The 14495-nt window shown below is 45.1% G+C and overlaps 1 protein-coding gene and 1 pseudogene across 1 annotated transcript in view; one reads left to right on the plus strand and one right to left on the minus strand.

Moving 5' to 3' along the window:
- Positions 1–5306, plus strand: part of ZNF287 (zinc finger protein 287) — an 11723-nt gene extending 6417 nt beyond the window's left edge. The window contains exon 6 of the mRNA XM_007462655.1: positions 3149–5306. Coding sequence (XP_007462717.1) covers positions 3149–4713 — 1565 coding nt within the window. The 3' untranslated portion in view covers positions 4714–5306. The remainder of the gene's footprint in view (positions 1–3148) is intronic.
- An 8780-nt stretch (positions 5307–14086) lies between these two features.
- The window catches only part of LOC103081428 (NAD-dependent protein deacylase sirtuin-5, mitochondrial pseudogene), a 16832-nt pseudogene continuing 16423 nt past the window's right edge, over positions 14087–14495 (minus strand).

Raw genomic sequence — 14495 nt, forward strand, 5'->3', positions numbered from 1 at the left:
TGGTACGCGGGCCTCTCACTGCTGTGGCCTCTCCCGTTGCGGAGCACAGGCTCCGGACGTGCAGGCTCAGCGGCCATGGCTCACGGGCCCAGCCGCTCCACGGCATGTGGGACCTTCCCGGACCGGGGCACGAACCCATGTCCCCTGCATTGGCAGGCGGACTCCCAACCACTGCGCCACCAGGGAAGCCCTGTTTGTAGGTTTTTTGAATCCTGAGTGCATACTGGTGACTTGAATTCAAATCTAGCACCACAAGGGCAGTCTATCTTGTACCTCCCCATATCTGTTTTCTACTTCCTTTCCCACAGAATGAGTCATCTGGTTCCCAATATCAGTATATCTGCTCATTTGCTCTGTCATATAATCACACAAAAAATGGTTTCAGAAGTATATCATTATCTCTCAGATAACAGACTGCTCAGGTAACGCTCAAAATTCCTTCATGTCCTTAGAATATATTCCACTAAAGATATAGAGGATACTGGGTTCAGAGTTACTTGAATTCTTCCTTTCTGGTTATCTTAACAGTTTGATACACAGGTAAACTTGTTTGATTACATTTGTGTTCAAGTTTAGTATTTTCTTGTTTCTTGATTCTTTTTTATTTAATTTTACATTTTTGAGTATGTAGAAACATTAACGCAGTTCAGGAGTCAAAACTATAGAAAGGTGTACACTCCCATCCCTTCTGCCCTGTTCCCGTCCACTTCCTGTAGGTTACAGGGCTCACTTATCTCTCGTTTATCCTTCCTGTGTTTCTCTTTGAAGAGATAAATCATAAATATAGTCTTATCTCTCCTTTTGTATACAAAAGAAGTACACTCTACTCTTTTGCATTTTGCTTTCCTATTCCTTTTTTTTTTTTTTTTTTTAATTTAAGCCACTGCCTTCTAGTATGTCTACCAGTATTGATGCTGGAATCTAGCATTAACAGCAAATTAAACAATAATGACAATATAATACTCTACTTTAGAGTGAATTACTTAACTTTTTTAAAAAGTTAACTTTATCTGGTCATCTGGTATTTTGAGGGTCCTACTACTTGAAAAGCTAGTTCTTCTCATAATTTATGGCCTATTTGCTTTAGTTGGCAGAATGACCCAAAATATACAGTGAATTCTTTAGGGAGAGAGTTCAGCACACTCTCAACACTGAGAAAACCCATGGCAAGATGGAGCTAGGCCTTTGCTGGAGTCAGGACCATCTTCTGGGAGGTGCTGCCCATCTGGGACCACTTGAGGTTTTTAGGTGATTCAGGTTGAATTAAGGCTGTAAACCCACAAGAGGGGCAGTTTATGATTATGTATTTTGGGGGGAGATTTTGCTCCCACCAAAGAGCACAAAACTGAGAAAGGCAAGGTCCTCTTTTGTAGAGGTGAGGTGTTTGGGTTATGTTTGTTTTTCTAGCCTGTCCTTGTACAGGGTGTAGCACAGAGTGTGCAGACTCCTGCCAGCTGCCCCAGGTTGGCTGCAGGCTTTGTCTTCTGGCTCCCGAGCCCCTTGCACCCTCAAGGGGAAGCTGAAGGTCGTCAGCAGGATGGAGGAGTGTCTCAGGAAGCCAGCTTCAACTTTCGCTGACTTCTGGTATTCCTGCTCTCACTTGATTTTTGACTTTGAGGATTTCACTTTCTTATCAGCTCAGAGATGTATAAGTTGAACCTTTGGTTAGGGCATCTCATCAGTCATACCTGAGGGAATGGAAACTTTGATGATTCACAAATCTAGCAGTAGTGTTGGCTTTCAATGGCCGTTCCTGTCTCAGAACTTTATGGTCTTTACATCATACAGGACCCAGCCATTCTTTCAGGTTCAGCCCAAACCAGATCTGCCCTAAAAGTGTTCCTTCATTACCTGGTCAACACTGATCTCTTCTGCTAGAGATATTACACCACTGTTTGATATTTAACACTTCTAATCGGTCCTTTCCAGTTAGTTATATACACATATTTAAGCCCTGCTTAATGATCTTAATTTCTGAATTACCAGTAAACTGACTGATTTAAAAATGTGTGCTTTTCTGAAGGAAATGTAAAAGAAGCATAAGCCATTTCCAGAGTTTGCATCTGAGTTGGAAATACAAGAAACACACAAAACTGTGAAATAATAATATAAAGCCAAGTTCTTGCCATGGGCCCAATATTTTATTAGGTTGGACCATATGAAACTGCTGATATTCAGCCAGATTGACCTACAAAAAAGGCAGTTTCATATGATTCAACCTAATCTGTACTTTAGAATTCTAAGAAGGAGGAGAGAAACATGAGCTGGGCCATAAGCATCTTTTTCAGTAGGTGGAGAAGGTGTCATAAGAGAAGCCTGGAGTCTGGAATTAGTGGCACCTTTAGAAGACTATAAGGACATAGTTCTAAGTTATGTGGATAACTTTGAACTTTAAGCTGAATATGAGTTGTGATAGAGGAGGGAGTACAGTAGAAAAGGCTAGATTATTTGGGGTCTCAGTACTGAGTGGAGGTATTTTAACTTTTCTTTCTTTAACTTTTATCCTTTAAGCGGCTGATCCTGAAACTTCAGTGTGATTCAAACCTCCTGGAGGGCTCAGCCCCACCCCCGTTTTCTGACTCAGTATGTCTGGGAGGGGCCCAGTCACTTGACGTATTTCAGGTGACAGTGAGGCTCATGCCACTGGTCTGGGGATTGTACCCCTGAGAACCATGACTTCAGGCTGTAAGAGTTACTAGACGTATTAAAACATGGAACACACACCGTGAAACTGCCTCCAGAATATTACGTACAGTGTGCAGGTAGATTGGAAGGAGGGGTGGTGACAGTCAGCCTGCTTTATGACCCATTATGTAAATTACAGCTTATATGATTATAGATGTTTGTGTAATAAAAGTCATCCCAGGTTGTCCCACAGTTTATCGTCTGTTTTCACTTCTTAGCTCTGTTGCCTGACCTAACCTATTCTATTAACTCCACACCCGTGTTGAATAGGGAGGAGCCTCTCCTTCTTCAACAATTTACTCCTGTTTTCTGCCCTTTTATTCTCCTTTCCCAAGCATTAAGGACCATGTTATGGTCCATAGTCTTTTTAGGCATTTTATTTATGTTCATTATTTTGTTTCTGCTTTGGCAGTTTCCTTTTTCCAAATAGAGGAAGACTTTTTATGTACTTTTTCAATTTCAGAATGGGAAACAGAAGCCCAAGAGTGTACTTCGGTGGAAAATGTTTCTAAACTCACAAAGGATGGAACCAAGACCATTAAGCTGGAAGAACCCTATGACTATGATGACAGATTGGAGGGGCAAGCAACAGAGACCTTCAGAAGAATTCCCACCAACGAGAGAGATTTCAGTTTGAAGTCAGTCCTTTCAGAAGAAGATGATCATGCAGAAGACTATAAATATGATATATATAGAAGTAATTTTGAAAAGCATCCAAACCTAATGATACAGTTTGATACCCAGTCAGATGATAAAACTTCTGTGTACGACGAAAGCAAGGCCACCTTCAATCACGTCTCTTATGATATCGTACACAGGAAGATATACCCCGGAGAGAAGCCTTATAAGTGTAATGTGTGTGGGAAGAAGTTCAGAAAGTACCCATCCCTCATCAAACACCAAAGTAGCCATGCCAAAGAGAAGTCTTATGAATGTGAAGAATGTGGGAAAGAGATTAGACAAGTCTCATCCCTCATTGCACATCAGAGGATGCACACTGGAGAGAAGCCCTACGAATGCCACCAGTGCGGGAAAGCCTTCAGCCAACGCGCACACCTCACCATCCACCAGCGGATCCACACGGGAGAGAAACCCTACAAGTGCGATGACTGCGGGAAAGACTTCAGCCAGCGTGCACACCTCACCATCCACCAGAGGACACACACGGGAGAGAAACCCTACAAGTGCTTGGAGTGTGGCAAAACCTTCAGCCACAGTTCATCGCTGATTAATCACCAGAGAGTTCATACTGGAGAAAAACCTTACATATGCAACGAGTGTGGGAAAACGTTCAGCCAGAGCACACACCTCCTTCAGCATCAAAAGATACACACAGGAAAAAAACCATATAAATGCAATGAGTGTTGGAAAGTGTTCAGTCAGAGCACTTACCTTATCCGACATCAGAGGATTCATTCTGGAGAGAAGTGTTATAAATGCAACGAATGTGGAAAAGCCTTCGCTCACTCCTCCACTCTTATTCAGCATCAGACCACTCACACTGGAGAGAAATCCTATATATGCAATATATGTGGGAAAGCCTTCAGCCAGAGTGCAAACCTTACCCAACATCACAGAACACATACCGGAGAGAAACCCTATAAGTGCAGTGTGTGTGGGAAAGCCTTCAGCCAGAGTGTACACCTTACTCAGCACCAGAGGATTCACAACGGAGAAAAACCCTTTAAATGCAATATATGTGGGAAAGCATATAGACAGGGTGCAAATCTTACTCAGCATCAAAGGATCCATACCGGAGAGAAACCCTATAAATGCAATGAATGTGGGAAAGCATTTATTTATTCATCATCACTTAATCAGCATCAGAGAACTCATACTGGAGAAAGACCCTATAAGTGTAACGAATGTGACAAAGATTTTAGCCAGAGAACATGCCTTATTCAGCACCAGAGGATTCACACAGGAGAGAAGCCCTATGCATGCCGTATATGTGGTAAAACCTTCACCCAGAGTACAAACCTCATTCAGCATCAGCGTGTTCATACAGGTGCCAAACATCGTAATTAATGCATATGGGAGACTTCATTTAGGTTTTAAAACTTAACCATTTAAAATTCTATTTTGTATTCTGTGTTAGAAACATTATTCAAGAGAAGTGCAATATGGGTTAGATTATCACTCAGCAGAAGTATCAGAATTAGTGATGTGGATATAACCTATTTAAATGTACTGTGAAATTTAAGAAGAAAACATTCACTTCTTAACCTTTATTTGATACCAGTTTAATTCATTCCAGAAAGAAACCCTAGGAAAGTAAGAGTACTCAAAGTCCTATAACTCATCAACTCTTACCATGTTTCAAGTACTTCTTAAGGAGGCCTTACGAATGTAACTTGGGAAAGCTTCCATCCAGTAGAGCTTTCACACCAGAGAGTAATCCTGGGGTAACAGAAAAAAAGCTGCTTTCAGGCCTTTAGTTCTTCTTAGCTTTGAAGCCTTAAATATGTAAAGGTCCCTTCCCCCTTTTTATTTCCCTTTTCCTATTATGCCATAACTGCCATGTGGAGCCAGTAGGTTTGCAAAAAAACAAAACAAAGTTGAAAGTATCTTAATTTCTATGTGACCACGGTTTAATTACGCTTTAAGTACTGAAACATTAAAGAAAGAGAAGCTTAATGAAAGATGATCTGTTAGGAGAAGCTAATGTGTCTATAATCCTTAGACATGTACAAATTTACAGGCAAAGATTAAACCCCCAAGCTTAATATTTAAGACATATTAGACTTAGTTTCACTAGCTTTTGACAACTGTAATCCAGAAGGAAAAAAATAAGAATACTTTTTTTTTTTTTTTTTTTTTGCGGTACGTGGGCCTCTCACTGCTGTGGCCTCTCCCGTAGCAGAACACAGGCTCCGGACGCACAGGCTCAGCGGCCATGGCTCACGGGCCCAGCCGCTCCGCGGCATGTGGGATCTTCCCAGACCGGGGCACAAACCCGTGTCCCCTGCATCGGCAGGCGGATTCTCAGCCACTGCGCCACCAGGGAAGCCCAAGAATACTTTTTTTTTTTCTACCTGACTCCAAAATTCGTACCTTAAAGTTCCCCTGTGACTTAACTGTAGAAAGTCTGTTTCTTCCTTTGAAACATGTTTCTTGAGTGCCTGCTGTGCTCAGGGCCCAAACTTCCTAACTGGATTCTTCCAGGGCTTAAATTCCAAAAACCACAGCTGGTTTAAGCAATAGAAAGCTTTCTAAAGTAATGAAAGATGAAGTCAAGGACATGATGTTAACCAGTATGTCCTGGAATGAACCTAAGAAACCTGCTAAAATGGGTTGCCAGATGCAGCCCCATTATCTTAAGGAAGTAATGAAAGCAGCTATTTAAATAGTATGAGGAAAAAATAAGTAGTGGAAAATAGGTTTGAGTTCAGTGCAGAAAGTGGGTTGGGGGAAAAAATTGAAGACGTAAGGGTGAGGAAAGATAATACAGAGGCAACTGTTATAACTGAAGTGTTGCTGGACTTGGTTTACCTAAGAAAATGAGTGACTACTTGAATTAAAAAGCAAAATTCAGCCTGTTTATGAGAAGAAACTGAAACTGAAATGACTAATTTCAAAAGGATAATTGAAATTGGTACTCCTTGTATGTGTAAGTAAAATAGGGATTACTCTTAAAATAACAGGGAAAAAAAGTTTCATTGGAAAAAGAGTTGACGCAGAAACTATCATTGATACAGTAATCATTCAACAATAATAACTGAGTTTGTGGGGTCCCAAACAGCATAAAAGGAAAACCGGTAGAAACGCAAATAGAAACGGGTGAAAATACTATTTACTATCCACAGCATTGCACTCAGAATTTAAGACCATGTGCTGAGAGCTGACCTTTCCTCTTGCTCTTGTTTCTTTCTTCAGTGCCTTGCATATGGTGGGTGGTCAAGTTATGTTGGTTGAATTAATGAATAAGTAGTCAAGTTAGACTTGAGTAATAAGGTAGAAGTAACTGATATGGAGTGAAATTGGCAAAATTTTAAATACTTTTTGGTGCATACATGCAAAGAAATATGTAACAAATATTGGTTATTTGTTAGTGACAGGAACTACATAAAAATGAAGAGTGAGAATCCCCAAATCTTAGCAATGGGGATATTCCTGAAAAATCATGGGACATCTTTGCAGAGGAAAGATGAGCTAGGTGAGGAAAACCTGATATAAATTCTGGTGTCATAAATACCAATTTAAGCATGTGTTGACCATGCAGCTTCATTTGGACATTGGAAAAACCTGGTTGGCCAGGGGCGGGGTGGGGGGTGGGGCAGTGGCTAAGGACCTGGGGTACCAGCATCTTCAAGTCTTTCTTGTTGAGTGTTTTCTTCAAGAACTTGCTTTCCCCTTGTCCTCCTAATAGTTAACCTTGATGTCACGGAATCATCCTTCACAAAGTGCAGATTTTCTCCAGGTTGCATAATACTCAAATTATGCTTATGCCATAGTTATCATGTTAAAAAAATAACCATTGTATTTAAGATGCAATTTTTATAATAGCACTTCATACCTTACACAACGCTGTTTTCTCCTGGAATGAATGTGTGGAATGTTACAGTCCATAGCGCCTTTCTTTGCATTGATTTGTATTTCCTACCTTTGTGTGTTTTATGTAAATAATGCATTTATAAGGTCTTCCACTGAAACACTGAGGCAATTGACGCTCTTATAAAATAACAATAATAATAATAGTGGAGAATCCGAGATCTTTGTGTTTTTCCCACTTTTACAGTTGTCTGATCCACGCTTTGAAGTTTTGTTGGTTTTTTTGTCTTTTTGTGTTTTTTTGCGGTACGCGGGCCTCTCACTGTTGCGGCCTCTCCCGCTGCAGAGCACAGGCTCCGGACGCACAGGCCCAGCGGCCATGGCTCACGGGCCCAGCCGCTCCGTGGCATATGGGATCCTCCCAGACCGGGGCACGAGACCGTGTCCCCTGCCTCGGCAGGAGGACCCTCAACCACTGCGCCACCAGGGAAGCCCTGAAGTTTTTTTTTAACAGGTAGTCTTACTTCCAACTTTTTATAATGAAAATGTGCAAATATACAGAAAAGTTAAATAATAATAAAACAAATTGTATATCCACCTAGATTTAAAAATTAACATTTTGCTATATTTCTTACTGAACAATTGGAAAGTAACTTACAGACATTTCACCTCTAAACACTAAGCATGCATGTCATAAAAACAACCACAGTAACATTACGTACCTCAAAAAATGAACAGCACTAATATCTAGTGCTCAGCCCATGCTTCCATTTTCTCTATTGATCCAATCTCATTGCAAGCCTTACACATGATTGTCTGTTCCATCTACCTAAAACAGCTTCCCACCTTTGATTTTTTTCCAGGACTTCTTTTTTTTCTTTAAATAGAGCAGATCAGTTGTAGAATGTCTGACTTTCAGGATGTACCTGATTGTTTACATGTGGTTTGTTTTTCTTGTTCCTGTAGTTTCTGTAAATTTGCAGTTAGGGCCAAAGGCTTGGTGTATTCAGATTACAAATTTTTGACATTAACACCTTACAGATGTATTTCATATTGCATCACAACAAAAGTCTCATTAATATCTGGTTGACTAACTATCTGTGATGCAGAATTTGATCACCACATCTTCCCAGTGTAAGGTGTGTTTTTGCTGTTGCAGTTAATAGATAACCTGTGCACTGACACCAGCAATGCATGGATAGCCCGTTTACCAACAGCCTTGTATCTGGTGGTTTTGGGATCCAATGATGATGATCCTTGCCGGAATCAATCATTTCGTCAAGATTTGCAAAATGGCGATTTTCTTTATTTGTTTTGGTTGCACCATGTGGCGTGTGGAATCTTAGTTCCCAACCAGGGATCGAACCCGCACCCCCTGCAGTGGAAGCGAGGAGTCTTAACCACTGAACCATCAGGGAATTCCCCCTGCAAAATGGCAATTTTCTATCATTTTTACATTTACTTCTTTAAGGAAGAGCTTTCCTTCATTGGCTGGGAATGCACGTAGGGTCATGCTCAAGTCTTTCCTTAAATTACCAGTTTTCAGAGTCAGGAGTCACTGGCAGTGATGACAAGTGATTCAGTGTGTCACAAACAATTATGATCATTGTTTCTGATGCTCTAATTATCCCAGATTTGGCCAGTTAGAACCCTTCAAGTAGCCCTTTTGTCCTTTGACATTACCCCTCCAATCTCTGGGCACTTAATGGCCTTTTTTTTTTTTTTGTAAATGTATTTATTTCTTTTTGGCTGCATTGGGTCTTCGTTGCTGTGCGTGGGCTTTCTCTAGTTGCGACGAGGGGGCTACTCTTCGTTGCGATGCACGGGTTTATTGTGGTGGCTTCTCGTTGCGGAGCTCAGGCTCTAGGCGCACGGGCTCAGTAGTTGTGGCTCGCGGGCTCTAGAGCACAGGCTCAGTAGTTGTGGTGCACGGGCTTAGTTGCTCCACGGCCTGTGGGATCTTCCCGGACTGGGGCTTGAACCCGTGTCCCCTGCGTTGGCAGGCAGACTCTTAACCACTGTGCCACCAGGGAAGCCCTGGGCACTTAATGGCCTTTTGACAAAGCCATCTCAGGTTCACCTTGCACTTTAAATACCCCAGGTATGACATGAGCCATTTCTCCAGGAATCCCTGGCTCTTTTTAATAGGCAGCAATTTAGAAACCAGATCTGGGCAGTGGGCAGGCTCACTGCTACTGGGCGTGCTTAGCAAATGGGCTGAGCCCTTCCAACCATTGAGTCTGCATAAAGGCAACTCTGCCCTCAGTTTCATCAGTTACACAATATCTATGTAATGGGAGACATAATTACCTCCCAGACAAAGGACTCTGGGAGCAAACAAGTCTTGTTGAGCAAACTAAACTGGAGAGAACACAAGTGTTACGCTTCCTAGGAAAGCAGCAAACTTAACCACAAGAGGTCTTTTGCCAAGGCCGTCAGCAGCGCATTTCCAGAGGACGGGAGCATGTCAGTCAACCTGGCAAGTGGGTTAAGTAGAGGGCAGTTAAGAGCAACGAAGTGAAGGACACCAACTATGTTGTGTTTTAACTATGAAGTGTCTTGATGATTTACTGTGTTGATAAGCTAATCACACTCCTTTCCCATCACATTTCCTTAAGACAGGTTTCTGATCTAAATTTGAATTCTGAGAGTATTTCATGCAAAGTACTAGTTTTTCTTGCTAAACTTTTATTTGGTCTTTAAAACTTAAAGCCATTAGTTTTCACTCAACGCTCTATCTTCCGGCCGGTATGAATTCACTTGCATGTGCCTGTAAATGTACTTCCAGCCCTCTATTTCGGTTACTCTCCTCGTGGCGCTCTATTTCATTATAATTATCCCACCTCAGAACACTATAACCATTGAACATGGCAAGCATGTGCACTGCAGTGATATGTATGTATGTGTGTGTAAGCCTGTCAGCAGCATTGAGTCTGCTGTGTAGACGGGGAAAGTGAAGCCCAGGATGCTGACCTGAGGTCATGTACACAGTGTGACAGAACAAGGGTTGGAACCCATGGCTCCAGCCCTTAGTTGAGTTCTTCCTGTAAAATATTGTTAAGTGAAAACTGAGAACACAGAAAGTATGTACCTAATTACGTATTTTGATGAGATTAGAGCATTGAAAGTTTTTTGTCTCCCCGTGTTTTTTAAATTCAAATCTTTATATGAGAAGAGCCCCCAAAACAATGCACTCCCCTCCCACTTCCCATTCTGGTCTCCCACCCAGATCTTTTCCCCGTTCGGCAACCATGTGGTCAATGACCACCTGGACCATCGGGTTTGGGCTTTACCCCTCCATGTTCCGGTTCATTCTTCTCTATCCCAACAGCCACTACCTCATTTCAGGCCTTTCATCAGCTCTTGTTTATTTTGTAGCCAGGTAAGTGTTCACCCTACCCCAGATCTTGCACCTCTCACTGTATCTGCCACATTTGCCAAAGTAAAGACGTCTAACCAGGACCACCACATGCAGCTGTGCAGGTTGAGGAATGCATGTGACTGTGTCACCATTTGCTGAAAAGCCCTCAGCATCTCACCGTCCACGGCAGTGGCTCTCACTCTTAGCTGAACGTTAGAATGACCTGAGCAGCTGATTTACTTCATTTGGGATGGGGCCTGGACCTCAGTGTTTCACTGCCCAGGTGATCCTAATGTTCCAAAGTGGAGCAAGGGCAGAAGCAGTGAAGCCAATCAGGAAGGTGTGTTTACAGGTGATTCAGAGGAGAACTCGTGGTCGCGGTAGAGGTGCTGAGAAGTGACCCAGTACTGGGTGTGTTTTGCAGGTAGAATACAGGACTTGCTGGTGACTTGGACTGGGGTGTGAGGCAGAGAGGAGCCATGGACGGCTGTCACTGCTCCCAGGAGGAGAGACTGGCGTATTCACTTCTGTATCTCCTACACCAAGCACAGCGCCAGGCACATGGCAGGAAGTAGGCCCTCAATAAATGTTTGATGAGTGCAGCTCTGCAGGAACCTCTGCACAATAATCAAGATTGTTTCCTCAGAAAAAAGAATCATTTTACATGTCCATCCAGAACTGCAAAGGGTCTGAGATTTTACTTGACTTCCAAGATAATAAACTAGCCTGTTATTTTCATGGGTGCTGGCACAAGACATGCGACTCCTGGGTCAAAGACAAAGAACTTTATTACTCGTGGCAAGAGCAGGAGCCAGACTTCATATCTGAGCCAATTACTCTTGCTTTCCTCATCCCCACCCCAATCACAAGAGGGTACCGGTGGGCCTAGATGGAGGGACTGCATCACAGGAAAGCAACATTTGGGGAAATCACTCCTTTTATAGTGAACGGCAAGCAAGCATGCTCTGTCCTGGGACACGCTGCTCGCTGTAAACACAAGCCTGAGAAGTGGCCCAGGTAAAGATACCAGCACAAACATGTAGGGATACTCAGGGCCGTGGCCTTACTGTCTCTCCCAAGAATGCCCTTCCACTGAGAAGAGGGGTCGTTGTTGCCTACAGGTAAGAAGACAGGAAGCAAAATGAAGTTGCCTGTTCCAAGACTACGGAGTAGAGGCCTTTTCCTGAAGAAAAATCTTAGGTCATACTAAATCAGACCTACACCCACAAGTTGAAAAGTAATGATCTCACTACACTGTACACTGATTTAAAACTACACCTGGAGTACTTGATCTCATTTTTGAGCATCAGGCTTTACACTAGAGTGTAATACATTACATGAAACTTAAATGGTTGAAAAAAATTAGAATATCTCTTGACACATGAAATTCAAATTTCAGCGTCAATTAGTAGTTTTATTGGAACACAGCCACACTTATTCCTATAAATATTGTCTGGCTGCTTTCCTGTTGCAAAGACAAAGTCGTGGACCATCAAGAGACCTGAACTATTTACCTTCTGACTCTTCACAGAACAAATCAGCCGACTCTTGCGTCTGCACAACAGGGTGCGGGCTGAGGTCTACCGGCTAAGCGAACACCAGACGAATTAGCAAAAGGAACAACGCTCGGGGTGTGCAGAGGAGGGCGAGAGCTCTGGGACAGCAAAATCAACCGGGAGAGCCCTGGAGCACGGAAGCGAAGGGGTACAGACGCGCACAGCCGGAAGTCCGGGCTAACACGGGAGGGGCGGCCGGCTGCCCACGAAGCGAGAGGCCATGCCGCCCCTGCCGACCACTCCCTGCCTGGCGCCCACGAGCCCCGTCCCCATCCGAGCGGGGGCCCGCGGGTCGTCAGAGGTCCCCCCTTCCCGGAGCGGCCGGGGTCACGGACTCGCTTTCCCGTCTTGCGGAAGGAGACGTGGGTGAACTCGGCACACCCTCCTCTAGTTATTCAGCCATTCACTCAGTACACAAGCGGGGAAGTGGCTCCTCGGCACTGCGCCCTCCTCCCACTCTGAGAAATTCTCAGTAAGCCCCTCCCCCCGATGCCCACCTTCCGCACGCCCCGAGCGGGGTAAGTCCACCCAGAGACTGGGGACCCTCGCCCGCTCCGGACGGCCCGCCGTCAGGCTGAGGGGAGAGAACGGCCAGAGACCGCGCTCACCCTCTACAGGGAGGGGTTCGGAACAGAGCCGCCCTCCCGGGACCACGACCGCGGAGCTCTGGGGACGCACAGCTTCCGGCTTGCAGACGATTCTCGGATGCTGGACGAGGCCAGGCGCGCGGGCGTTCCTGGGAAATGCGGGCGGCACCTCCCTGCGCAGGCGCACCGCCTGTTGTCGTGGCTCCGCCCGTCGCCACCTATCCCCGCCCCCGCGCCGCGCGAGAGCACCTGCTGGTGCTCTGCGGCCAGGCCGGGAGGGCTGGACGGAGCGGGGGCGCCCTTGGGGCGGCCTGGCCGCGCACCCCGACACTTCCTCCGAGGTGCCCCCTGAGCTCTGCCCTCAAGGGCGGAGGACATTGTTGGTGCGGATAGTCAAACAGCCCCTTCTAGCCGCTCCCATCGCCTCCCTCCAAGAGTGCAGCAGCCGCTCTGGTCTCCAGAGGTGAACCTCACGTACCTGTCCACCTGCTTGGACAGTCAGCCAGTCTCGCTTCCGGTCTACAGTCCACTACCAACACTCACCGCCCCTTATCTGGAACCAGATCTCAGCATCATATTATTTTACCTGTGAACATTTCAGTGTACTTTTTTTTTTAAGCAGGTTTTTAAAAAAATTAATTAATTTATTTTTGGCTGCGTTGGGTCTTCGTTGCTGCCCGCAGGCTTTCTCGGCGAGTGGGTAGGCTTCTTATTGCGGTGGCTTTTACAGAGCAGGGGCTCTAGGCGCACAGGCTTCAGTAGTTGTGGCTCGCGGGCTCAGTAATTGTAGCTCACGGGCTCTAGAGCACAGGCTCAGTAGTTGTGGCGCACGGGCTTAGTTGTTCTGTGGCATGTGGGATCTTCCTGGACCAGGGCTTGAACCCGTGTCCCCTGCGTTGGCAGGCGGATTCCTAACCACTGCGCCACCAGTGAAGCCCTCCGGCCCCCCCACCCACAAAATCTTTTGAAGTTATATTCCCTTTGCATTATTTTAATTAAAAATCTCAATCCTATTAAAAAGTAAAGTGAAGTACTGAAGTCCATAACAAACACCAGTGTTCACTCTGTCTTGCCCATTCTTAACCTGCCCAATTTGTCTGGTTTCTTATTTTGTTGTTAAGAAATAAAACATTTGAAGTAGGCTCTCTTCCTACTGATTCCAGGCTGGCAGCCAATTTGACTCCTCTTAAAATTGAGGGGAGACTAGTGAGGCCCAAGACAAGAGAACTTAAGGCTGCAGGATTGCCCAGTTGTCACCGACTCTCCCAAGTCGGGTCACAACAAGGGTCCTCCTGCCCGGTGTCATTCGAGCCAATAGGAGACCAGGCTGGGATGAGAAGCAAAGGAAGGCTTTATTCTCCGATCAGAAGGTGGAGAGGACAAGCTCTCCTGACAAGCCAAACAGGCTATGGTGAGGCTGCTTTATAGGGTCTCGAGGGTGGGGAGGGGGCGGGGTTCTCACGGGCCTGCGCGGCTCTGGCTGCAGATGGCAGTGTCGGGCGCAGCGTCTCTGCACACGGCCCGCCGCCGCCATCTTGGACTGAGTGTCGTGCGCTGCGCTTCTGCACGCGGCCCCAAGCTGAGGTGCTGGTGCACCCGTTTCCCACCGGCAACTCCAGTGCCCGCAGCCCGCTGTGAGAAAGAGAGACTGGACTCAGCACAGAGGAGAAAAAAGGTTAGATTTTGTTTTATTACCCAGATTCTATGTTTATCGCCGGGAATTGTTCATGGGCTTTGTGGGTGGCACGAAACCTCGAGGGTGGTAGAAACATCCCCTTGTCGACAATGAACAGTCTATGATAGGAATGGGAAAGA

The sequence above is a fragment of the Lipotes vexillifer genome, unplaced genomic scaffold (genome assembly GCF_000442215.2).
Source record: "Lipotes vexillifer unplaced genomic scaffold, Lipotes_vexillifer_v1.1 scaffold982, whole genome shotgun sequence".
NCBI lineage: Eukaryota > Metazoa > Chordata > Mammalia > Artiodactyla > Lipotidae > Lipotes > Lipotes vexillifer.